We start from the raw sequence: 27992 nt of genomic DNA, 5'->3' as shown, positions 1-27992 counted from the left end.
CTGTACACAGAACAATGACTTTAAGAAGATTTCCACACCAGAACCCTAAAATGTATTTCATCCCCCCAAAAAGACCATTTCTGTAGTCAAAACAAAAGTAGTTAAAAGGGTTCTAAGCAGTACTCTTCCATAAAAATTTAGGGGCAGAGGAACATAAGAATTACCTTACAACATAATAGGATAAGCCAAATTCTGGAAGTGATTGCCATGCCTGGATAAACCTCAGTTTGGCTTCCATAAGAGACAGATGAATGATGTTGTGGTGGGCTTCTAGAATGCGAGATGCTAGCTAGGGAAACATGGAAAACAAAACACAGGTTTAACCAAAATAGAAATGAACAAGCAGCATTTAAATAGTCAAAAAGCATGGGCCACATACTTTTGCTACTTTACTAATCTGCCATTTTAAGGAAGAAAACCAAATACTGAGTACAGAGACACAATGTCAATAGAGGATGTGAAAATGTTGGCAACTTCATCTGTATGGACACCCTTTATTTTGACTCTTCATCTCCTTTCTTTGCACAGGTGAGTGGAAATGTTATTCTACCTACAACGGCACCTCTGTAACTTGGGTGACAAGCAGCTGTGACTTTTGATCAATTCTGTAAAATGCTGCTGTACTGACTTTTTTTTTTTTTTTGAGATTCTGAATTGGGAATTTCTGGGGTAAATTACAGGATTATTTTTTTCCTCAACTCCTGCTAGACAGGATCTGAAGATGAGAACTTCTAAATATGAAACTTCTGAACATGGAAGAGTTTAACAGTATACCTTCTTTTACTATCTTATTGCAGATGCAAAAACTCAGAAGAAGAATTACATAGAATCAATACACTGAGATAAAGGAAAAACAATTTTGGGGAGAATCCCCATCTCACAAATTTAAGTCCAATATTCTACTTATAGGTTTATGGTGACTCTTCAGATTTTACTTGTAGAACTCCTAGATCAGTGATGGCAAACCTTTTAGAGATCGAGTGCCCAAAAACTGGCCCTGCCCCTGCTCCACCTCCTGCCTCCCATCTCCTGCCCTGCCTGCCCACAGGGCCACTCACTGCCTCCAGGACCCGCCGCAGATCGCCCAGGCAGCCCAGCAGCGCTATGGCGGTCACGCTCTCTGCCCGCGCCCTGCACCATCAACTGGGCACAATGGGGTGTGAGGGCAGAGTTTTGTCTACGCTGCCTGGCTGCCATGTCCTTGGCTGCACTGCTCCGCATGGGCCACACTCAGGGGCGACTCTCCTTCAGAGGGGCTGCTGGAGAGGAGGGGGTCACGGGGGGAGGCGAGCCTGGGGCAATGGCACGTGTGCCCACAGAGAGGGCTCCAAGTGCCGCCTCTGGCACCCGTGCCATAGGTTCGCCACCACTGTCCTAGATTTTGCTGTAAGAAAAATACTCCTTGAAATTCACTTTTTGACCTATTAAACAAGAATCCTCTTATCCATTAGACCTGAGTCAGATTGAAGATGCTTCCTGCAATTTGCGCAAGATCCAGCTGTCCCTGTATTTTCTTTGGCTCCCCATTTACCTGCTTAGATTTATATTTCTTAGCATATCGTGGCGAGAGGAAGCATTCTGGTTTCAGGTCCATGCTTTCTACATCCGAAACTTCTTGGGGTGCAGCTGTTCTGCTTTTCATTTTCAAGAGTGAGAGGATGTTATGCACCTCGGATTGGTAAGAACTGTCTGCCATTGTTTTCCCTTTGGAAGCCAGTGCACAAGCAGCCATCCATCTGGCATACTGCTCTTCCTGCAACGAACAGTCCATTGAGAGATATTAAGGGAAAAAAATAATAATTCTGGTACCAATTTCTACTTGCATTGTTTAGCTGCAACCATTTGAAACACTGGTTAACTTCAACACAGGCTTCTGTTCAGAAAGCATCCCCTAGACAACAACACTTCATCAGCATGATTTATTTGTTTATTAAATAAATCACATCTCTTCTTCAGAAATTCAAGGGAGCAGCTTTTAAAGAGCCAACATGAAGGGGATGAACTGGTTTCTTACTTCTTCACTCATGTTTGGGTGTGAGAACAAAAATGACCAGAGCATTTTTTCATCTGTTAGCAAGCAGGCAAGTCCTAAGCTAGAAAAGAAATGTTTGCAACATTTAAGAGGAAGATCGAATGTTTAAGGAAGTTGCAGGAGTTGTGAAAGCTTGATTTTCATGTTTTTTTAGTGTTTGATTTGAATGCATTTTCAATTCCCTCCAGGGGGTGGGTGGGTCATACAGTACTACAGGACTAAACTAAAGTGACACTAAATGCATCATTTATGAGCCTTTGTATACTGATACAAATACAAGCAGACAGCAGTAAGAAGGCAAGAATTTCCTCTCCTCTTTCTGTGTTCCAGAAATAAAATCTCCTTGCACAAAAGGAAATTTCCTGTCTAGAATTGAGGCAAGCTCTGGCACAAGGCTGGGAATGTTCTTCAAGATCGTGGGAAAAAAGTATCAGCGATGGGAAGGCCTCTTATGAACTTTTTGCTAAAAAAAAAAAGAAGAGAAAAATGAACTTGTGATTGATGGGTGTGAAAATCAGAAAAGGGTAGCTTACGGAAAGAAGGAAATTATGATGTAACTTTAGAAAGAGAGAGCAAATAAAAATGTATTATGACTGCTGCCAAGAAGATTAGAAGCTGTTCTTTGTCATCTTTTTCTTTTCTTTTCTTTTTCTTTCTTTCTTTCTTTCTTTCTTTCTTTCTTTCTTTCTTTCTTTCTTTCTTTCTTTCTTTCTTTCTTTCTTTCTTTCTTTCTTTCTTTCTTTCTTTCTTTAACTTATATGTCGCCCATCTCACCTAGAGGCGACTCGAGATGGCTTATAACCAATAAAAACAACAAGATGACATATTAAAACAATAAATATTATCACTAAAAACTGACTTAAAAATGAACAAAGATGGCAAGGAAGTGATCAAGATGCACACAAGGAGGAGGTGGGTGTCTTAGGCCATTAACCACCTCCAGTATGACATGCCACCATCAGGGCCCAGGTCAACTGGCAGAGCCAGGTCTTCAGGGCCCTTGAGAAGGCCAAAAGAGTGAGCGTGGATCTCACCTCACCTCACCTATTTCTTTTTCCACTAATTACATTTTCTTTATTATTATCTTTATATTACCTGTATAAAATATATGTATAGAAAACATTGAACCCTTTTTTTCTCCCCACTGACACACCAGAACTCTTAGATCACCGTTGTCCTTTAATTTCCTTCCACCCCACCAGCCCATCTTGGGGGAGCCCGAGGAAATCCCAGGGCTATAGACCACACAAAATATAGCCCAAATAAAGCAAAGGCAAAATTACACTGTGGCTGAGAAAGCCTGTCCAAGAAACTGTCCAATGTTAATGACTTTAGGGAGGCAAACTGAGTTTCACAAGAGTTCTTCGGCCTGGAAGGTCATATGAGGCAAAGAACAAATACCGACAAATTTACAGAATTGTTTGGCAAAGCAGCTCTTTGACACAGACCTTTAGACAAAAATCCCCTCTCACAAATAGAGGCAGGCAGGGGGATATACATGCAAAGCAACCTGGGGTTTGGTTCATTGTTTTTTTTTTTTTTTACACAAGCCTTGTTTTATTTCCGTGCGTAAATAACTGGGAATATTTATGCACTGTGTGGGTTCGCCATGCACTGAAATGCCAGCCAAGCACCTGGACCTTAATGAGGTTTCCCGAGGGGTAACACAATGCACAAAAAGCACATCAGTGCCCCTCCTCTGTGCACACAATGGGTTCATTCAGCTGTTTTGTTACTCACGTCACCACACCTCAAATGTATTTCATTCATTCCATCAGCAACTGGGATGAGTAATTTAATCCCATATTTTTTCCCTGACACACTTACATCTGGGACAATTTCACATCCTGAACAACAAAACAGAAGAGAATTTATATGCAAACCTATGTTTCATCTTCATTTAAGAACAATACATGAGAAAGACAGGGAGAACAAACAGCACATTAAAAAAAGGAACAAGGCCAATTTTAAAAGGGTAAATGATTAATTAATCACAGTATTACACCACTAAAACAGGGGTCCCCGACCCCCTAGTCCATGGGGCAGTAGCAGTCCCGTTGGGAACCCGGGCTGCACAAGCAGCAGGCAAGCAGGTGAAGCTCCATTTGCGCAGGTGAAACCATCCCCACCCCTCCGGTGCTGCCCTTCCTTGGACATAGAAAGATTGGGGACCACTGCACTAAGAGGATAAATGTCAGTAATCTTGCAGACCAAAGTAATTTTATTCTGGTGTGCACCTAGTCTTACTGATACTGTTTAGGGAGACCATGATGTTTATTGATCGTCATCTGATGTATTTAAAACGATAGAGGACTGGTGCTGTGAGGACCTTTCTCCAGACAAATATAAGTGACATTGAAGCATGCAATAAGCAGATGTTCAATATAGGATTTGCAATATACACAGAATATTTGCACCAGTTGGGTTTCACAGCCTCTCACTGATCACTAATGTTGGCATAGTGTGAGAGCTTAGGGCAGCGAAAGCCTGGCACAATTTATGTGAAGCTATGGTAATACAATTTCTGTGGCCAAAGGAATGTATTACTACTACTACTACTACTAAAATAAAATAAAAAATAAAAAATGTGGCTTTGATGTTCCTCATCTTCACTCATGGCAGTGGTATCCACACTTTGGCACATATTATGTGAGCAACAATGTCATGGAGATTTGTCAGTAAATGAGATCGAAACACTTCTAACTATACAAAAACAGGTTGCAGTAAACACTATGTAAAGACAGATTATCTACGGTACAAAAATGCTCATTGTGTTAGATGTCTGTAGATGCAACAGCACTTCATAAGATGCTATATGAAATATCAGCTTCTACCTCTTAGGTTAAGCTTCTCAATAGGTTCTCCATGTTCAGCTTCTTTGTTTTTAAAGTAAGACACGGATGTGTCTTTAAAGACAAACCAATATTGCTTGAAGGCTTTCATCATCAGCTTTTTGGATCTGCAAACGAAGAATTGCTTCATCAAGTCTCTCTTCTAATGACAATATTTAATCAACTTTTTTGGCCAAGTTTTATTTCTCATATATTATGAAAGTCCATGTGGTTGTCTCATCCAGAAGTATGTGTTTTCTCTATTTTACCTGCTTTATCAGAAAGGAGCAAATCATGGGGGGCTAGTAGAAACTACAGTGACCCCCCCAAAAAAAGACAAAACATGCAAAACCTGGCCTTTGAGCTTACTTCTCAGTGCAAGTAAAAGTATGGAAATTGTGGGGCTTGTATTGTAATATTGTAATGCACATTTTATCACCTGCCCCCCTCTTCTACTTCCACAAATCTCTGAACTGGAAAATATCTTGGTTATTCATTTTACATCTCCATGTACAAAGATTGCTTTCCTGAAAGATTTCAAGTAAGTCATTCATTTGTTTATGAAAACACAAATTTGATCTTTTTTTCATGCAGTTGTATTTTAATGGATTTAATTATTGAATTTTATTGTGGCGATATTATTTTAATTTTGTAAACCATCCTGGGTATGGTTCTTATATTAAGGATGGCTTATGAACATATCACATCAGTTTCCAATTCAACTGAAATGACCTTGATCTAACATCATATTGAATTTTGAGATTTATGATATTGATTGCATTCAAAATTCAATGTAATAAAATGCAACGAAATATGCTGAAGTAATCCACATCGTTCAATATATGGGGTGGTTACCATCACTCTTTTTCCTTACCTAAATAGTTTGAGGTTATCAGCAAGCTTTGGAATGTCTGTGATATCCTCCTATGGAGAACCAAGAATTATGCTAGTAACAAGGCACAGCTAGATACTTTCAGTTGCATGTCAATGATTGGCCCATATTATGGTTGTATAATTGGTGCAATATTGTTGCATAATTGTGGCATATCATGGTTGCTAATTTGCTGTTTATTTTCCCATACTTTAAGCCTAATTCAGCAATACATTGCAGATAAATTTAAAAGTTTATCTCCCAAACAAATCCACAAATCTAAATTTGGGAGCTATGAAATAGCCCAGTGATGGCGAACCTTTTAGAGACCGAGTGCCCAAACTGCAACCCAAAACCCACTTATGCATCGTCGGGTGCTGGGTGGGTGTGGCCCATTGGCTGGGTGTGGCCCATTGGGTAGGTGTGGCCCATTGGGTGGGCGTGGCTGTGGTGGTAACAGCAGACTGGGTGGGACTAAAAAATTCAATCAATCAATTCCAACTTTGCAAGCTCTTTTTTCCCCCCTGCGAGAAGTTGAAATTGACTGATTGATTGAACTTTTTTTTTTTTTTGCACAAGGTGGCAGAGGCCTAAAGCGAAAAGGTTTCATAAAGCCCAGCTGAAGGCCTAGGACTGGGGCGACGACGCGCGTGCCCACAGAGAGGGCTCTGAGTGCCGCCTCTGGCACCCGTGCCATAGGTTCACCACCACTGAAATAGCCCAAAGCTATCTTCCCCTGAAATTATGCAATATTAAAAAAAAAAGTTTGTATCTCTTAAAATCTCAGGTGAATCAGAAATTACACACAAACTACCTTGTGCTAAAAATACCTGAAAAGGAGAACTTAGAGAAGAGTGATAATGTGATAATAAGGTTCCCCTCCTCTTGGGTTAAAGAGATATTGTACAAATATCCGGTTATTTTTGAACTCTAATTCTCTTTAGTCCAAGCAGATATTGATGGTTGATGTTGCAATTCATTCAACGTCCAGAGGGCCATATAAACCTCATCCTGGGCTACCAGGTATGGTGGGAAATATGCTCGTTGATAAGTCACAACCTAATTTCCTACACCCAGAATATTACCTTGACTCTGTGCCCAAATAAAGTGAATGGCATACCAATATGTTCTCTGATCTTCCACCTTCTAATGTTATTTCAAGATTGGAAAGTGCTGCTTCCACTTCATCAGTTTCACTTTCAACTGTGAAGTCTTGGGATCCTGATGATAAAGTCAACTTGCTGATATGGTACTGCAGTCAAGGGAAAAGATACCCAGAGGGTATCTTGGTAAGCTTGTTGATTTCATATACAGGAAACAAACTGAGAAGTTAACAGTAATATCTTTAAAATGGAATTTATTTAGCCTTTCCAATTGATCAGTATATTCTGACTCACCGCATGTATAAAATGCAATGGAAGCAGATATGACTTTATTAATTATTTGATCCTCTTTTTTTTTTACAGTGTTATGTATTTATAGCCGCCCTGAGTCCGTAAGGAGAAGGGCGGGATATAAATTAAATTAATAATAAAATAAATAAATAGCATCTCAGTAATAGACTGTCAATTGTAATTTCAACCTGGGCTGCTGCATGATGTATTTATCAAAATCAAATAATTCCTGGCTGTTTACATTCTTGGAAAGGCTAAAACTATTCATACAAAAAATTAAAACAGACCAAACAACATGGCCTTGTTTTAACCCATTTCTACGCAGTAGCTGCAAAGAGAAGCAGAGAAAATCATCCTTAGGCAGGCAGCTCTTTCATCTTCCCCAGCAAGAGATGTTTTAACAGGCTTGCTAGTGACGAGGGCCTTTTGCACTCTTACTAAACAGTTGGGATAGGCCAGGGGTAGGCAACCTTGGCTCTTTTATGACTCGTGGACTTCAACTCCCAGAATTCCTGAGCCAGCATGGCTCAGCTTGGAAACCTCTCCCTTTCCCCTCAGCATGGTTGGCTCAGGAATTCTGGGAGTTGAAGTCCACGAGTCATAACAGAGCCAAGGTTGCCTACCCCTGGGCTAGTGTGTTCCTCATGCATAGAAGAGAAAGGGGCAATCCACCTGAAACCGAAACAATATATATTATAGGGCCTCTTTTTTTTATTTTGCATTTCTCCCCCCCTTTTGGATTCTGTTTCTATGGACCCCATATCCCACTTATAGGTCTAGAGAACTTTGAGACTATGCCAGCATTTTGCAGCCAAATGTTTGTATCGTTTTTCCAGGGTTCTCATTCTAGTTTTACTTTCCTTAATCTTTCCCATTCTCTCACCTTCTCTTCTTTTTCCTCTCCCTTTCATTTCTATAGTTTATTCATGCAAAGGACCGACAGACAGAACAGGCACCAGTTTATCTGAGGGCAGTTTATCGCTTTCTCACTGGCTACAAGAGGAAGAGAGATGTTTAAAGGAAAAATGGCCCTTTCCAACTTTCTGGCAATCCTTTTTCCAAACTAAGAGTTCATAATTTTTTCCCCAAAGGTTATACCAGGGTGCTACTTTACCAACAAAAATCATCAACCAATTTCTTTACTGAACAATAACTCTTAAGTTATTTATTATAGTTTTATTGAAATGTGCTTTGCAGGATTTTATACATGAAAATCAATGTGGTTTGGATTTGAAGATTAAGAAAGACATGGATTAAGTGAGGATCTGAAGGAACTTGTATAAAATCCAAGAGGAAGGAAGAGCAATACGTTTGTAATTATCTGTTGAAAATGTCAGAAGTCATATTTCTTAACTTTAGTTTTTTCCCTCTTTTCTGTTTTTGCACTTCTTTATTTCCTTCTTTTAATTTGTATTTAATTCTATGAAAAATATCTTAATAAATATAAATTAAAAAAAAGAAAAAGAAAAGAAAAAAATGGTGAGCAAAAAAGAACAGAGATAAAAGAGCAGGAAAGTAATATTCCAAAAAGTAAACAAGGTCATTCCATAAATATGTGTGTTATAGCAATTCATCCAAAGATGAATAGAAGTTTGCCTTGCATACTCAATGAAAATGAAGTTTGTCCAGATAGGTACCTTTAGGGGATAATCCCATAAACTCTTTCAGAATATAAAATCCCATTCAATTCCTCGTGGCTGTTGTCCAATTAGACCTGCAAAGAACTGCAGTCATTTAATTATTGTTTAGGTTTATATTTGAAGTACTAATTTGTGAAGTGATCCGAAAACAATCAAACCTGGTTAATAAATGTGCAAAATGACCTTTTGTCCTTCTGTATAACACATCCAATCTGAGGAAGGACTCTATCCAACTCAAAACTCAAAATTTAGCACTTTAGGGATTAATTATATTTTCTCATTGTTTGGAAACGGGATTATATCATGATCGATCTATGTTCTGTATCTGGGAGGTAACACAATTCAACATTTGTGTGGCTGCAGTTGCTCTACAACATCTGAAGAATTAGCCGCCCCATAAAATATCCTCCGTTAATCATTGACACATGTGCAAACATAATTTGAAGTAGCAAACTAGTTTATCACTTTTGAAGAAAGGAGGGAGAAAGGTCTCACTTGGAACAATCAATCCAAGTCCTGCTCCTTGGGTGTTCATGTTCTGGCAGGTGGCTGCTTCAAACAGAAAAAACTGGTTCTGTAACAAGATCAAGTACATGCCTGCAATGCAGCAAAAATGAAGGTTTCTTCTTCTGTGCAGTCTATTTCTTCCAGCAGAATAGTCCAGCGAGCTTGCTCATATAGCTGGTGGATCCGTACTGCATCATACTGCCAAGAGAAGCCACATCGGGTTGCATTAGAAATAAACAGATTTTGCCACAGGTGCAACAGTTAAGCAGCCTAATTACCTCCAGATACACAATCCTTTGAAACAAACTGTGAAAGGGATCTCGGAGTCCTAGTGGACAATACACTTAAATATGAGCCAGCAGTGTGCTGCAGCTGCCAAAAAAGCCAACACAGTGCTAGGCTGCATTAACAGAGGGATAGAATCAAGATCACGTGAAGTGTTAATACCACTTTACAATGCCTTAGTAAGGCCACACTTGGAATACTGCATCCAGTTTTGGTCACCACGATGTAAAAAAGATGTTGAGACTCTAGAAAGAGTACAGAGAAGAGCAACAAAGATGATTAGGGGACTGGAGGCTAAAACATATAAGGAACGGCTGCTGGAATTGGGTATGTCTAGTTTAATGAAGAGAAGGACGAGGGGGGACATGATAGCAGTATTCCAATATCTCAGGGGCTGCCACAAAGAAGAGGGAGTCAAGCTATTTTCCAAAGCGCCTGAAGGCAGGACAAGAAGCAACGGATGGAAACTAATCAAGGAGAGAAGCAACCTAGAACTAAGGAGAAACTTCCTGACAGTTAGAACAATTAACCAGTGGAACAAAATGCCTCCAGAAGCGGTGAATACTCCAACACTGGAAGTTTTTAAGAAGAGACTGGACAGCCATTTGTCTGAAATGGTATAGGGTTTCCTGCCTGAGCAGGGAGTTGGACTAGATGACCTCCAAGGTCCCTTCCAACTTTATCATCATCATCATCATCATCATCATCATCATCATTCCATCTCAGCAAAGAAGGACACACCATTGGAAGACCTGAAGGATGCGGTTGGGAACAGATCGCCCTGGGAAAAATTTTTGTGGTTGCCAGCTTGATGGCACTCAGTCATGATGATCAAGATGGGGTAACTTTAGTTAACTAGAGGCTGCACCGCACACATAGTTAGAGAGCTGCATGTTTTGCACTGTATGTCAGCAGCTGCACTACAAAAATCAGTGGTGCCAGGATCAGACTTTGGGGGAAGGTTTAATGGCTTTATAAGGCGAAATAGATAAGGAGTATTTTAGACAGCTGTAAGAGGGATGACACTGATATATTCAAGTGTGGAACTGGAAAAATGCTATACATATTAATGTCCAAGACAAACTGATAAAGAGAAAGTGATAATGTTGAAAAATGAGAAGGCTGTAGATACAGATTGAGTGTTAAAATATACATATGGTTTGTTTAGGGAGTAGCTATGCAACTTACTTAATGTCTGAAGAAAGTACCAACAGCAGATGATAAGAAGAATGCCATTATTGTGGCAATATACAAACAAAAAGATAATAAAAATTAAGGTAAAAACTAAAATGGATTCACTGTAATTTTATGCTAGGTAGTAGGGTACTTTGACCAGAGCTTTTGCTGTTCAGTGGGCCAGTTAAGCAAAACATATGCTAAGATATAGGGAATGTTTTGCATAGATATGAAATTGAAGGTCGTCTGTTAAGTTTGGTAAGAGGGACATATGGTGGAAATAAAATACGTATAAGTATAAATGCTTTCAAGATTTTTCAATATTGAGCAAGGAGTTAAACAAGAATATATGATGACCTCTTTTCTGTGTAATGTATTTTTATGGCTAAATATATATGGAATATTTGTAATGATATTAGAGACATTTTGCTTGGGGACATGAATACAGTGAGCTGTTGGGAGAAATTAATCTTTAACAAAAGAAGCAAAAAAAACTGTAAGAGCATGCTTCTGCCTACTTAAATGGAATATGGAAATGAGTGGTGGGTCTGTCCAGAGAAACAAAGACATAAGTTGAATACAGTAGGAATGAAGTATTTAAGAAATGTTTAGTAATACAAGAAGTGATAGAATGAGGAATGAATGGGGGATGAGTAAATGTAGGCTGAATACAAAACTGAATAGCAAGTACAGTCTGAAAGAAATAAGTTCAGATAGTTTGGTTAAATAGAGAGAATGAATAAGCATCAAGTCTCAAAGGAAGTATATAGAAGAAGAAGGAGCTGGTTGAGAGGGAGCGCAAAACAAAGTTGATAACATTGATAAGATTATGTAACAAAAGGCAATTTATGAAGTGGTACGTGTACAAAGATAAAACAAGGATAATTTGCAAGATAGGAAGATATGGAGAAGCATAGTAAAGTGTTATGGTGCAAAACTAGAACGTGTTACTACTACTTTTTGTTCCTTATCTGCACTCTGCATAATACTGTTTACCCTAAAAGGGAGTAGAGAGTTGCATGTACAGAGTGTTCCAAAAGTCAGACTCCATAGGTCAATTGCAATATATTTTATTAATTTTCTTTTTCAGAGAAAAAAGTGTACTTTTTTAAAAGTCATGGTTAAAATGAGTTAGTATTGAAAAAATGTCAACAATTCAAACATTTAATGTTTATATAATAAATAGTACATGGGGCCTGATGTTTGGTACACCCTATATATGTGTCTGCATACCCCTGTACTGCTCTTGAAATAGTTATTGTTCAGTACACTAGCAGTTAAATTGGATCTCACTGTACAAGATTAATCAACCTACTTAAACACAAATGTAGATTTTGCATAGGATTATTAAAAGAGATAAAAAATCATTTTAATGTAAGTCTATTACAGTACAGAGAAGAGGATTGAATGTCTGTAAAAGTATTAAGGAAAATTCTGAACCAATCCTACAGTATCATTACAAAATAAAATTATATTATAGGATGGTATACCAGTTGCATCCCTTCCTGGATTGGAAGGTCCTCCAGACAGTTATTCATGCTCTTTTCACCTCATGGCTTGACTGTTGCAAAGCATCCTATTGGAGATTGCCCTTGAAGATGACCCAGAAGCTTTAACTGGTCCAGAATGGCAGCAGCTTGCCTTGGTATGCCTACATGATACCCTGATTTGCAGTCAGCACTGGTTTCCAGTATGCTTCAAGGTGCTGGTTATGATCTATATAGTTCTGTATGGCACAGGCCCCAGTTATTTGAGGACTGCCTATCATCCATGATGTCTATTTGGTCAGTCAGGGTTGAGAGAATAGGTGTGCTCTGGGTACCCTTAATTATACAGTGGCATTTTTCATGACCCAGGAAGTGTACTTGCCCTCTTAAACATTCCCACTTTGATAGTATCCTGGAAGGCTTTAAAAACTGGCTATTCTCCTAGGTCAGTGATGGCGAACCTTTTAGAGACCGAGTGCCCAAAAACTGGCCCCACCCCTGCTTCACCCCGTGCTCCGCCCCATCCCGTCCCCCGCCTGCCCGCAAGGCCACTCACCGCCTCCAGGGCCCGCCACAGGTTGCCCAAGCAGCCCAGCAGCACCATGGCGGCCACACCATGTGCCCACGCCCCACAGCATCAACTGTACGCAATGGGGTGTGAGGGCAGTCTTGTCTACGCTGCCTGGCTGCCATGTCCTTGGCTGCGCTGCTCCGCATGGGCCACGCTCGGGGGCGACTCTCCTCCAGGGGGGCTGCTGGTGAGGAGAGGGTCACGGAGGGAGGCGAGGCTGGGGCAGCAGCACGTGTGCCCACAGAGACGGCTCCGAGTGCCGCCTCTGGCACGCGTGCCATAGGTTCGCCACCACTGTCCTAGGTCTTAGGTGGGGTGGAGTTTGTTGTATGTATTGGGCATGTGTTTGTACTCACTGGTGTTTTGTGAATGGATATTTCATCTATTCATTTGTTTCTACTCTATTTCTATTTTGTTCTTTTATATTGTGAACACCCTAAGTCAGCCTGGAGTTGCTTGGTCCCAAAATCAAATAGATAAGTCAAACTAAAGAGAATATTCAACAAAAATCATTACACTACTTCATTTATTTTACTTATGTTAAAATAGAGCTGATATAGTATTACTGCATCAGATCTATAAGCTGTGGTTTGACCACATTCAGTTGTGAATACAAAATGAAATCCTTAATAGCAATAGCACTTATATACCGCTTCACAGTGCTCTACAGCCCTCTCTAAGCAGTTTACAGAGTCAGCATATTTTCTCCCCAACAATCTGGGTCCTCATTTTACCGACCTCGGGGAAGGCTGAGTCAACCTTGAGCCGGTGAGAATTGAACTGCCGAACTTCAGCAGAAGTAGCTTGCAATACTGCATTCTAACCACTGTGCCACCAGGGCTCTTAAACTTGCTTTTTAATTGACATATTGGAAATCTTAAAGAACTTCTTACTTTTGCATTCAAATCAAAGAAATCATAGTATTTAAAACGGAGTAGAAGTTGATCGTCCTTCTGGATATCTTGTTCCATAAGTGATCGAGATGAATCTAACCAGCTGAAAGGAAGAGAACACAAATTCCACAGAAAGAAAAATGTCAAGTTGCAAAAAAGAAAAGAAAAAAAGGACAAGATATCACAAATATATGGGGGACTGAGAAATATAGGATTTAGTAAATGCAGCCATAGTAAGGAAGCCTGAAATATATTTCTACACACTGTAATGCTCCTGCCTATTACTAGATGTTGCCCCTGACAGTGTTAGCCTCAATAAACTCCCTTTTTATGACCTTGTAGTCCCTTAAAGTGTTAGTCTCAATAAGGTTGGAACAACATTTAGCAGAAGTAGAGGTAGCTGTATAATTTTTTAATTTTAGCAAATGAACGTACTTAGAAATTACAAATCTTATGTATATAAAAGGAAAATATGTGTGCTTTGAAAAAACAATTGTGTTTGAGAAGAGAGAAATCCAGTTATGAACAATCAAAAGTGCAAAGAGGAATTTGAGCCTTGTTTTATTCCTAACAGAATATGTCAAGGTGTTACTTTTCATTCGCCCCAAATCTTCACGTTCTTGTTTCTAAGAAAATTCTAAATTATACTTGGGAAGTATACTTATCCCTAAACATATCTAATTGGGAAGAGGGGGAAGGGGTTGGCTTAAATTTCAGAGAAAACTGCCAGATAACCTGATTAATACTTTGTGTATGAACACACACCACACATAATCAACATTGCCTTGGCTTATCAAAATGGTCTAATGCTAGTATTCAAAGAGAAAGATTCCTCACCCGGCATTCAGATTGGCTTTGTCGACCAATGTCCGAGGCTGATACATTTTGGCGAGTGTCTCTGGTGCACAGTTAGGATGGCTAAACGCAAGGGTGGTCCAGCTCTGTTGTGCCAAGGGGCTGTCACTGAACCATGCAATGGTGGAAGGGAGAGGTGAACCAGTAATGGGATCGTAAGTCGGGGTCATGGTCTTGCTATATAAACCAGGACTGGCTGAAATAGTGAGAACAGAAAATAAAACTATCAGTTTATCACATCCCTGAATGTCAAAAGAGATGATTTTCTAATATAAACTACCTATATGTCTTTGAAAAACAGCTCTTTGGGACTCCATTTAATAGTTTTACAGGCAGCTTTCAACAGAAAACTAAATTCCAGCAATGTCTATGGAGATTCTCAGTCATCCAGATCATAGTTATCCCAAAGATGTTTTTTCATGAGGCAATCGGACTTCCTTGTTTTTCCTTTGAAGACGTTTCGCTTCTCATCCAAGAAGCTTCTTCAGCTCAGAGCTGAAGAAGCTTTCTTGGAGGAGAAGCGAAACGTCTTCAAAGAAAAACAAGAAAGTCCAGTTGCCTCGTGAAAAAGCATCTTTGGGAAAATTCCAGCAATCTTACATCTGTAAGGATAATTGTGCTTGCTCAAAAAAAAATTAGTTAAATGTACTTTTAGTTTTCTAACTTCAGATGCACTTAGGTTTGGAATATTATGCCACTGTTATAATTCACAGTATCTCTTTCTTTAATTTCCTGATTCCTGCCATAACAGTTTTTTTAATATGTAAATATCAATAACAATAATTATTCTATATATGGTACTGTGCCAGACCTGAATTGAATGGCCCTCAGGTTCTTTCAAGTCTTTCCCTAGCCTAGAAAAAAGGGAGAATGCTCCCAAGTGGGCACACGGAAAGAATAATGCTTAAATCTTTCACAATGCAGAACAGGGGTGTCCAACCTTGTCAACTTTAAGACTTGTGGACTTCGACTCCCAGAATTCCCCAGCCAGTCATGTCAGCCAGTTGAAGTCCACAAGTCTAATGTCATGGTTCCGATAGATGAGACCAGTAGAAATAAGAAATCTGAGGCATTTGCTTTCCTCAAAGAACAATTTTAATGACTACATAATATCAGCACGAACAAAGGTGAAACCAAGACGGAAAGTTCCCCCCCCAAAAGGTTACAAAGTAAAAGTTGAACTCCCCACCCTTATGTGTGTCATAAATCACAATCCCCAATTAACAACTTTGGCGGGCTCGCTAACGGTAGTTCCAGCCCGCCAAACACTTAAGACTGCTTGATCTTGGTTCCCACAAGAAAGTTATTGTTATGACTAAACTAGAAGAATGCATCTCCCCCCTCCCATTGCTGTGGCAACCGAAAAACGAAAAAAGATGGCTGCAGCCAGAGTTGTTTGAAGGTTTGACATCTTAAAGTTGTCAAGGTTGGACACCCCTAATGCAGAATAAGTTTAATAATAAGTCACGGAGTTGAAGTATACATATCAGTGAGCTCCATCCAAATACTGGATAGCCATTAGATGGGAAGCAAAGACTTCCTGCCAGCTAGTGACCCTCTGGACTTTTGCCGGTCACATAAGCTGTGCCTACCAGCAATGTAGAAAGAAAATTACATACGCAGCAGGAGTTGGTGTGGTTTAAACTGGTATTTCCCGTGAACACCAAGTCTTTTAAAAAAGCTGTAACCAATGAAGAACTGTTTCACTTTCCTAGCCTCCAAAAAACTTTCTTGCATGTCATTGTCAAAACTTAATAACTATCCCTAAAAATGTGTAACTGAAGTGAATACTTCTCCCTGAAGGCAGCATTTCCAATCCCCAATAATCCCTATCATTCTGAGTCAGTACAGCCAAAGTTAAAAACTAGCTATAGAGTAACAAACTCAAAGGTTTCTTTAATCTATTAATTACATGGCCTTTTTTCTTACTTTTGGAAGTTCAATGCATAGAGAAGGCAGCCAATAAATAAGTAGAATTGATAAATCAGTATTGTCTATTGCACTGTTACCTGGCAATCCCAAACTCACTGGTGAATTGTGCAGGTTTAAAACATCTTCTATGACTGGTTCTTTGTCTTTGTCCTTCTCTCTGTCTTTTCTTTTTTTCTTTTTTGTCTCATTGGTTGGCTTCAGCAGAGACAGTTCTTCTGATCGCCTAATACCTGCAACACAGTTGAAAATATCAACAGGCTGGAAGACCCGTGGGTTCTATCATCCAAGAGAATCCATCAATTTGACATATCACGTTCTTTTGCCCTCCTGGATTGTTAAAGGGCCAAAAAGATGACTCATGATTGGGCCCATACAATGGTTATTGGCTTCTTTGAGAAAAGGAGTTTTTCCTGCCTTGAAAGAAATGGTGATGTGGCTCCTCAAGAGGCCATCCTTGGAGCCAATGGTTTTTGACAACTACCATCAGTCTCCAACCATCCGTTTTGGGGGAAAGTAGTTGAAAAGGTGGTGAGAACCCTAAGGGAAACAGATTATGAAGGCCAATTTCAGTTGGGTTTCAGACCAGGGTTTAGTACCGAGACAGCCTTAATCAATTGTGTCAGGATGGCGATGGTGCATCCATTCGAGTGCTTCTTGATCTGTCAATGGCTTTCAGTAAAGTGGACCATGGTATCCTTGTGAGTCGACACCAAGGGTTGTGGATCTTTTTCCGGGGCCAGTTACAGTTGATGTTAGTTTGGGGGGGGGTATTTGCTTCTGGGTGCAATTCAAGGTGCTGATTACCTGTAAAGTCCTACATGACATTGGCCTGGTTACTTGAGGGACCTCATATCTCCCAGAATATCTGCCCAGATAATTCTATCCTGTAGTATTATCCCACTCTCTGAGCTCCTTTGATTAAATAACATCATATCTTAACAACCCAGAAGTGTGCCTGCTCTATGGCAGTACCTGCCTTCTGAACAAGATTCCCCCTGAGATCTGGATGCCCCCCCCCTGTTGTTTAGAAGAACTGTGAAGACTGGGCTTTTTGCTCAGGTCTTCTTTGCAGAGAGATATTGAGACTGCTTACTTTGTGTGTGTGTGTGTGTGTGTGTGTGTGTATTTTATTGTAATTTATTTTAATTTTGTGAGCAACCCAGAATCTTTAAGTGGCATAATAATAATAATAATAATAATAATAATAATAATGATGATGATGATGATGATGATGATGATGATGATGATGATGATAGTAGTAGTAGTACCAACACTGGCATTGACAAAATCATTTACTTAGAAACATTTACATCCTGCAATAATATCTTTAATATTATTAAATAACATCTGCCTCTCCTGGGTCCTTGAGAAGGACTTGCTAGATGGGCAAACATGCCAAACCAGTCTGAACATGTGGCTGGCGGTGTGACCAACTATAATAATAATTTTGCAAAGTAGAACTAGGGAAACATCCTTCACCACCAAAGGAATTTCTCTGCTTTTGAAATCAGCTATGGGGTTAATTTTTAATATATGGAACAGAGAAGAATATTACCTTTCCATTAAAGTATCTTGTTTCAAAAAGTTGGCTAGGACAAGAAGCAGAGAAACAGGATTATGGAGTAGGCAAATAAAACATTAGTGATTACTGGAAGTGCACCTGCTTTCGTTTTAACTTTATTCTGTGAAAACATTTAAGCCCCACTTTCCAGCTAGAAAGGAGACAATGAATAAAAGAAGGCAGCATCTGTCCTACGGTCTATCAGTATAAGAAGACTTTACAGCAAGAGGGGGAAAAACGGGCAGGGAGGGAAAAGGAAGACAACCAGGAACCAATTCTTAACGTTAAACCACTTATCTAATGATCAGTAACAATGGAAGCAGGCGGATCTAATTCAAACACTAGGTTTGACGAGAATCAAACAAATAGTCTAGAGGTGACCTTCCTTGAAAGAATTCTAACGAAGCTAGAAATTGTTGTTCTTGGTTTCCTCTGAGAGGAAAAAGGTTCCACCTAGCCCAACTGATAAAAGCAGCAGAAAGGAGATGTGAGATGATCCAGTCTTAATCTCCACCACACAACACTCTCCTTACGTTAGTGACCTAAAACTGACCCCAAACTCTTACTTAGATTAGATTTAGATAACCTTTATTGTCATTTTTTACTGTGAGCACACTGGCCCACATTAAAAATGAAATTCTGTTGCTTGCTCTCAAAAGAAAGTGTGTATCTACCCATACGCATATATAACACACATATACACATGCTATTATACATACATACATACATATATGTATATATGTGTGTATATATGTATGTGTGTATATATATACACACACACACATGCACACACACATATATGTATATATGTATATGTATAATAGCATTATATATATATATATATATACACACACACATATACATATACATATGTATATATGTATAATAGCATGCGTATGTGTGTGTTATATATGTGTATGAGTAGATATACATTTTCTTTTGAGAGCAGCCAACAGAATTTCATATATATGTCTGTGTGTGTGTGTGTGTGTGTGTGTGTATATATATATATATATATATATATATATATATATATATATATATATATATATATATATACTGTATATAAGGCAGGGATCAATCACTTAAGTATGATTATCAAAAAGTGCCCATAAAAGTCAAATTTGCGTTCAACTCAAAGGATATTTACTTTTACAATACTTCAGTAAATAGCCACTAATTAACAGTTCCAGGTAATCTACAAGTAAGTAGTAGATAAAACAGACGCTTGCCTCTACAACCTTCACTTGAACCCTCTTGCATGCTAAGATCGACAGAAGTAGCATTATATAGTTTAGAGATTGACTGTCTCAAGATCCAGGAACTTGAAGGCCAATATATCTGGAAGGTACCAAGTTAAGGGGAGCTACTTTAGAGTAAAAATGGCCATGATATGAAGCTCTAGTTCATCCTATTTCTTTTCAACTGTAATATGAGCTCAGATTCAAATGGCAAAGGGGCATAGCAGACTTTTGGGGAGCTGAGAGAGGTTTTAAATAGAACGGCAATTGCAGCTGCTTGTTCATGTTATCTGTACCATTTATGTTTTAAGAAAGAGTTTAATTGTTATCATCTGACTTTATAGGTAGTAAGCAATTATGAAATCTCTCGAGAACCATGCTGGCAAGGTAGAAGTTCATTTTAAAAACCTATTTTGCAGATCCTTTTTGCTGTATCTTCTCACTCCAGCCAGTCAGACATCTACTCAGTTATCCACCTGTCTCTCTGGTATGGTCTTCTCAAGCCTAGAAACTTCCAGTTCTGTTACCCCATAATTCCCATTCTTTCTATCTAGAAAAAAAGGCAATTCTATTCTGCTAATCTCCATCAAATCAACAATATTCTCAGGTTATGAAAAAGCCAGAATTCATTCAATCATGCCACCTACAGTGTGCTTGTTAAAACTCAGCAAACCATTCCTTGCTGTTCTATACAGATCCCTAACTTTATCTACCTCACTCACATTTTCATCTAAAGTGGTGATAGCTGAATAACTCTTAGCAGGCCATTTCCTGTTCAAATAATACAATTCACTGAGGTGTTATTTGCAATTATATTTGCACATGTGAAGAAAAAACATGATCTTTTATCTATGAAAGAGTGATTTTGATTTGATTTTCTCATACCTAGCAAATGAATCAGTGGCTAGTACTTGTGCTACAGAAGACTTCTACAGCATTTATAGAAAGCAATATTTTAATCTGTCACTATAGTCATATACACACATCTACTCATCTACATACACCTACAATCCTTTTCTGCAGGCTGGTACAAGTCTTATTTGTGGTTAGGAATATTTCAGAGATAAATTCCTGGTTAAGCAATACCCAAGGCTTTAATCATTGTAATTGTAGTGTGTTTACAGACATGTGCTAGGAATTTATATTGCGAATTGCACAGCTGCTAATATGGCTTGAGGTGATACATTCCATCTGCAGAAAATGTAGCATATCATTGGGGAGGTGTACATTGATAAACTGAAATTATGCTTGTGCACAACTTCATAACTTTAAAACAGCAACCCTCAACATTGGCTCAAACTATTATGTTCAAAGACCTCTGAACCTGGATATCAGTATGAAGGTAGTGCAATAAGCCCACTACAATTATTTTAGAACTTTCTGCTCTTTAACATACAGCTGTAAATAAACAGATTTATCTGTAGAACCATAACTTATTTTTATCTTACAGATATGTTTTATTGATCAAGATCAACCAACAGAACTCATGACATTAAAAAATTCAACCAATATCAAATACACAAGATAGATTATAGACTCCTCTTTGTTGGTGATGTTTGAGGCTGATAGTTTGTCACGCACGTTGCAATTATGGATTTTATTTATTTATTAAATTTGTAGGCCACCCTTCTCACCAAGGGGCGACTCTAAGAGGCATACAACTATGTAAAAATAAGATGAAAGATTAAAATATCAAAACAATAAATATTAACACTAAAAATCGTAAAAGATGGGAAGGAAGGGAGCAAAATTACACACACAAGATTATCTCAGTCCAGAATTCCTTGCTTGACAAGGTTTAGACTAGATGGGAGTTCTCAGGGTCACTATTGGTCCTCAAAGGTCCATTGTTGTTGTTGTTATTCATAGTACCATTAAAGTAGTATTTATTAAATTATTTTAATATAGGTGTCTTGGGGTGTGTGTGTTGATGAATAATCTGAAACTTTATGAAGGGGTTGATGAGGTGAAGAGTTTGGGGATCCCTGATTAGATGATCTACAAGGTACTTTCTATCCCTTTCATTCTAACTTTGGGTGACTAATTATATTTGAGAGCCCAAACAAAATAAACACTGTTGTTACATTACAGGGACCAAGACTACAGAGCGACTATCCAATGTCCCATTGGGAATCAACAACCTGACTGCGCAATTATCCATGTTCAGGAGTTTCAAACACATTTTCGGGTTTTTAAAGGTTTCCACTGAACATGGACAGGGAGTCCTGTGGCTGTTATGGGGCTTTACCATTAAATGATACCATGTGATTTGGGGGCCTGCAAAAGCATGTAAAATAAGGCCTCAGGCAGTCTGGATGTCTAGATGGATGTCTTCCTGATCAAAGGTCTTGTATTACTTCCTCTTGTGAATGATGATTCTTCTAACTGATAAGAGTCTCACCTATAGTAGGAATGGCTGTTTGCACTACGAGTCCTATCCTGCCTCCCCTTCATCCTGAGATATGTGTAGACACATCTTGTTCTGCTTTTTAAAACATGTAATTGATGTTCCTCTTGAGTGGGTGAAAACAATAAGCAGTAATGGGTAACTATGCAGAAATACCTCAGAATAAATCAAGTGATTTGCTTTGGGTAAAATAAGCTCCAAATACTTTTTTCATTGATTATTACATTTGTATGAACAAAAGTTATTGGGCATTGGTCTTATTCAGCCAAAATCCTATTTTCTTTATATTTGAGAGAATGCAGGATTCAATGGCAATTTCTCTCAAGGCTGCTGATCTGACCCCCCCCCCTTTAAAAAAAAAACCCATAGTAAAATGGTTAGAATAATTTCTCAAACTATCAATGGAGCTGAAGGACTGAGCTAAACTATCTTTAAAAATCAAACTACTATCTTGCACAGCCCACATTTGCTCTCATTTTCCTTTTACTTTCAATGGATTTTAGAATTGTAAATCAAATACGCAAACTTTAGGATCTTGAACCGGTAATACAAGCAACTGTCCTTTCCTCAACCTGGTTAACTTTCAGATGTGAGGATCTGGTTACATTGTCTTAGAATTCCAGGAGAGAATTCCATAGATAAAAGGCTTAAAAGAAGCAGAGAGGCTGTGTCCATATGCCCATGGTATGGAAGTGCTCTAGCCACCAACTATCATTTGCATGACAAGGTACTTGTACTGAAATGTTAAAAATTCAAGAGCCCTCTTCTCTTCTGCATCTGGCTGCTCAGTGTGGGAAGATGCCAGGGTTGAAGCAAAATTCAGTCACAGTTCGATTAGAAGTAGATGGGCACCTTGATCAAGCAGGCAATAACTTATATCTTGGACCTGCTATAAAAACATAGTAATGGAAAAAGAAACGCTCTTCTCAAAATAAGTGACTCAGTGTTATATGAAAAAATGTTCAATATATTACGATCGTTGAACAAAATCTATTTTCTCATAAACTAGAAGGCAGATCTTCCAAAGAGAGAGAAGCAATATGTCTTCATATCTCATTGGGGGCTGCTGTTTTGTAGCAGTGAAGGCTGCGTCTGAAAGTGATGTGGTTGATAAGCTTGGAATGGGTGAATATGATGCATGGTGAAAGCCATCACTATGAATATGAAGGGATTAATTTCTAATTTACTTAAAGATTTTTGTGTGTGTGTCTTCAAGTCAGTGCTGACTCCTGCCAACTATCTGGACAAGTTTCTGCAGTTTTCTTGGCAAGGTTTTTTTTAGAAATGATTTGCCATTGCCTCCTTCCTAGGGCTGAGAGAGAGTGACTGGCTCAAGGTCATCCAGCCAGCTTTCGTGCCTAAGGTGGGACTAGAACTCAGATTTTAGCCTGGTACCTTAACCGCTACAACAAACTGGCTCTCATACTTAGGGAAGTATATTTATGAAAGTAATGAAAAAGCTGACTATCCTAATTACTAATAACCTTATTAGTTCATTGAAAAGCTCACAAGTATCCCCATACTAAATGGACCACGTTCATCAAATCATCCGGTTATGCTTCAGTTACTGTTGGAAACAGTGTTCCATGAGAATTCGGATATAAAGTGGAACATTCCCAAGACAGACCATCTGGACATCAGTTACAACATGTGCCAGAAGCACATCAGGGCGGAATAGATGAAGACCACTCACCAAGGCTCTTGCAGATGTCCCCGACAACCCTGAATACCACGGAGGAGAAGCTGACATTCAGTCTCACAATTTTCATACTTGGTAAGCGAAGGCGAAGAATTTTGTGCTGAGGGGTAAACAAGAGTATAGCATCTGCTTGCACTCCATATTTGTCTAGGGTCCAATGAGTTTTCAGAAGCCAGCATTTCTTTTGCTCCCACCAAAGGGCATAGTCTGACCAATCTTGTGATATCCCTAAAAAAAAAAAAACACGTAAAAAAAGGAAAAATAAAGCAAAGCAGGAATTTTGAAAAGGATACCACAAATGCTTCTTCTGAAAAATACCACAGAGCTGAGGGCCTGGTTATACATGATATGCAGTGGTGGGATTCAACCGGTTAGCACCACTTCGGCAGAACCGGTAGCTAATTTTTTGTTGCCCAGGCCCAGAGTGGACTTCCAGAAGTGGCATCCACACAGAGAACCAGTTATTCACATATTTGAATCCCACCACTGATGATATGTATTCCATTAGAACCATTTGTAAGCTATCTAGCCTTAAAAAAAGGCAGAGAAAGCAAGAGGCCCTCACCAGTTAGAAGTGACTTTCTGTATCTAGTGTTTCCAACTTACCTCATGGGTGGTTATTGGGAAAAGTGGGAGAAGGACCTACTTATGCCTACCTTGAAGTTTTAAACAAAGGTGAGATACAAATCTAACAAATACTAGCCCTCAGCCATATGTATAAATAACTGACTTTGTCTGATGGACAAGGTGGCTTTGGGTATCTTCTATATCTTAACCAGTACAGTGGTGATGGGTATACTATTCAAAGACTGGAAGATTGGGGATTGGGGTCAGAGCATCCTGGAGAAAATGTGGTTGTGAACAGTCAGCACTGACTTGATGACACATAATCATCCTGGGCTTAACATTTGCCCTTTCTTTCTTGTGTTTTACTATAAATAGAAACAACTATAAATAGAAATTATGCAACCCATAATTTCTATTCTTGCTTTTCATTCTGCCTACTGATGGTATTAAATCAATGCCTGCTATATATAAATACTAAAATCTGACTTAATATGTGATACTGGCTTGTCTTATAAATCAGCCCTTGCTTGTTATGACCTCCGCAACACTCCAAACATATGCTGTCTGGGTTGTTCCCAGCAGATGTTTTTAGTATGGTTGTAGACATAACAGCATGAAACAAGTTGCAGTAAATGGGCAGTTGTATAAGTGATGTGTTATGCAGAAACCTGCAGAGCTTTTAGATTTTCCTAGAAGGCTTCCTCACTAGAAGCCCAGTGTCAATAGCCCATGATGTCTGCTCAGTAGCTCCCTCCCACCCTAAGGGGAGGTGAGTGGTTCAGAAATGTGAAAAATAAATAATGAATGGAAAAGCAGTTTTTTTTTGCTATCTGCTTTCTGGGACATGAGCTCAAAACACCCCAAAATATGTATATTACTTGGGAGGTTCCAATTTCACTTGTATATACAGTATAGAATGAGCTGCTTCTGTCTCTCTCTCTGTCTCTCTCTCTGTCTCTCTCTCTCTCTCTCTCTCTCTGTCTCTCTCTCTCTGTCTCTCTCTGTCTCTCTCTGTCTCTCTCTCTCTGTCTATCTATCTATCTATCTATCTATCTATCTATCTATCTATCTATCTATCTATCTATCTATCTATCTATCTATCTATCTATCTATCTATCTATCTATCTATCTATCTATCTATCTATCTATCTATCTATCTATCTATCTATCATCTATATCCCGGATTCAGCATTTTATACTCTGACAATGTCGGCAGTGTGGCTGATGAAAGCTCAGTACTTTTGCAAGATTAAACAGCTTTATGATTTTATCCTGGTGATCATTTTTATCTATTCCATGTTATGTGTATACCTGGGATTCGTGTTTTTAATATTATTAAGGACAAAACCTATCTATCTATCTATCTATCTATCTATCTATCTATCTATCTATCTATCTATCTATCTCTATCTCTATCTCTATCTCTACTTTATTCGTTTTGGGGTTGCTTCAGGTTGCCTGAATTCTTCTGTCCTTTAAAAACACTATACTCACCAATTTGTTCCACAAGTCTGAGCATCAACCCTCCGACATGAAGCTCCCCCGATACTTGAAGGGCAATCTCTTTTTGTTCTTCTCCATTGTGATGATCAACTGTGACTTTGAGCTCCCAGGAATTGGAACCATATTCATTTAAAGAAACCATAGCCCTGTTGGAAACTCCAACATTTGTTCCAAAATTTAAAAACAAGGGAAATATATATATATATTTCTTGTGTCATTGTTCTCTAAGAGCATGGTGAAATATTGAGGTGGCTTCATTGTTATTAACATCTGCTCCTCACCCAATATATTTTTTCTCTTTTAGCTTTGTGCTTTTTTTTAGAGTTTTAACATTTTAAAACAACAATACTAATAATGTTTTCTATATATTGTTTAGCTTTGTTGTACTTGCCCAGAGTCACTGTGTCATTATGTGAGGGGCAGCTATATAAATTTGTTAAATGAATGACTAAATGAATGCATGCATGCATGCATGAATGAATAAAATTTGAGTCTGCTTAACCTGGCTAAAGACGCTGGAAGGGAAAACAACAACAGGCTCCTCTGTTCACTTTTGATATGATGAATCAGCTCCTGGAAATCTAATCTGATCTCCTAACAGGCCAGTTCTAGAATGTTTGCTCCCTGGGGTGGACATGTGCATAAGCATGCATAGACACATTGTGGAGACACAACACCCAAGGCTGGTGATGTTATTTTGACACCTGAGGCAGAAGATTCCACAAGCATTCCTCCCACTGTCTGGCAGTAAAACACACAACAGTCTATTAAGTAACTAACAATTTGCGGTCTTTTCAGACATCCTTTAACAACTCCTAAGCGTTGTTTTACTCTGCTTGACTGCAGGGGCTAAATTTCATAGGAGGATCATTGTTAAGGAATATTTTTCAGCTTGATAATGGCTCCTGCTTACTTTTTTTTTCTTGAATGCAGAATAGCAGCCTCTTAACCATGTTGGGATACATTCAAAATAAATGTTTTGTGTCTTTTAAGAACTGAGAATAATATCTTTGTACTTGTAACACTGTACCAAGTTCCAAACCATCTAGTCTGCAAGCTACAAAAGCAATCACTCATAAATTTGCTGTATTTGTTTTTAACATCTATGTGATGTGTTGCATCCCCAAGCAAACATCTAAAAGTACTTCTGTATATCACAGTCAATATACAGGTAATCCTTGACTTAAAACTATTCATTTAGTGACTGTTCGAAATGACAAAGGCTGAAAAATGGCTTATGACTAGTTTTCACACTTACGACCATTGCAGCATGGGGTTAAAGTCAGGTGCTTGGCAACTGGCATTTATTTATGGCAGCTGCATTGTCCTAATGTCATGTGATTTGTAATCTTCCCAGCCAGCTTCTGTCAAGCTGTCAAGGGTCGAAGTCAGGTCCACTTAATAACCCCATGATTCACTTAATAACTGCAGTGATTTGCTTAACAACAGTGGCAAAAAGGTCATAAAATGGGGCAAAACTCACTTAACAACTGCCTTGCTTAGCAACAGAAAGTTTGGGATCAATTGTGGTTGTAAATTGAGGATTAGCTGTATGTATTTTATTTCTTATTAGTTAAACTTCAGCTGAAGCATTAGATCCCAACAGGACACCACCTCCTTCTTGGTTTTATATAACTCTCCTAGCAACTTTTTCTAAAAATGCACATTCACAATAATGTTTTTGTGAATTTTATTATATTAACCCAATTAACAAAATTTAGATAGATTGAACAGAACTAATGAAATAGAATGTCAACCTTAGTCATCATTTAAACAAAGAACAACTATGCCAGAAAGTCTAGTTTTTTATATTCTTGAAGAGCAACCTCATTTTAAGATTGTAGGAACCCAATTTTATATTATTGCAAGAACATTTCTACTGTTCTGTGATGCCACGACATTCAAAGATTTAAATTAGTAAAATCTTCTTCCACAATGTCTTATTTTGAAAGATTCTAATAATTTCCTATTTCATTTAGTTCGCCCCTCCCAGAATCATGAGAAAAAACACAAGCTCTAACCCTCATTGTTCATTTTAGCAGCTTGAAGATGTGTGGACTTTAACTCCCAGAATTCCCCTGCCAGCAATGCTGGCAGGGGATTTCTGGGATTTGAAGTCCACACATCTTCAAGCTTACCAAGATAAAGAAACACGGTTCTAGATACACTGCTGATCCCATCTTCCATCATCCTTTCAAAACAGCCAGGGATCAGAACAATGGCAATTAGAATTCAACACTCTGAAAAATGCTCTCAGCTATTTTTACCTATGTCCAACACAACTGAAAAGGTTGTGAAAAGGTTATCCTGAACTTCCTTGAAGTGTGGTGAGGGGCAAAAAAAAAAGGAAGTAACTCGGGCCCAACGTATCCAGGCCAGTCCATATTTCAAAGTGTTTTGGAAGTTTTCGTCTGAGCTTTTAAACATCCCTCCCGCTTCCTACTCCAAGGTTTTGGATTACAAATATGTTCGCTGCACTGACACCCACCGCATCCTCGCTTTCAACAGAGAAACGATGCCTTTCCACTGGGGCTCGAAAG

General features: G+C 38.8%; 1 protein-coding gene across 1 annotated transcript; it reads right to left on the bottom strand.

Annotated features, from left to right (window-relative positions):
- Window positions 1-160: 160 nt before the first annotated feature.
- Window positions 161-26624, bottom strand: LOC107302593 (fermitin family homolog 1). Its single transcript, XM_015831711.1, has 12 exons — window positions 25444-26624; window positions 23377-23610; window positions 16552-16704; window positions 14525-14738; window positions 13688-13790; window positions 9366-9473; window positions 6855-6986; window positions 5738-5787; window positions 4867-4991; window positions 3773-3879; window positions 1532-1753; window positions 161-289 (listed from the first exon to the last, which is right to left on the bottom strand). The coding sequence occupies exons 1-12, from the start codon at window positions 25592-25594 to the stop codon at window positions 161-163; spliced, it is 1728 nt and encodes a 575-aa protein (XP_015687197.1). The 5' UTR covers window positions 25595-26624.
- Between the last annotated feature and the right edge of the window lie 1368 nt (window positions 26625-27992).

The sequence above is a fragment of the Protobothrops mucrosquamatus genome, unplaced genomic scaffold, assembly GCF_001527695.2.
Source record: "Protobothrops mucrosquamatus isolate PMUCROS unplaced genomic scaffold, P.Mucros_1.0 scaffold_277, whole genome shotgun sequence".
Lineage (NCBI taxonomy): Eukaryota > Metazoa > Chordata > Lepidosauria > Squamata > Viperidae > Protobothrops > Protobothrops mucrosquamatus.
Note: the sequence above shows the minus strand (reverse complement) of the source record. Positions and strands in the feature narration are given on the sequence as shown.

Excerpts from the sequence above, each read along its gene's own strand:
- LOC107302593 (XM_015831711.1), bottom strand. The coding sequence starts at position 25,594 with ATGGTTTCTTTAAATGAATATGGTTCCAATTCCTGGGAGCTCAAAGTC. Across the intron at positions 9,474-13,687 it reads TCTTTGATTTGAATGCAAAA|TATGATGCAGTACGGATCCA; the intron begins GTAAGAAGTTCT and ends TTCTCTTGGCAG. Across the intron at positions 1,754-3,772 it reads TACATTTGAGGTGTGGTGAC|GAAGAGCAGTATGCCAGATG; the intron begins GTGAGTAACAAA and ends TGTTCGTTGCAG.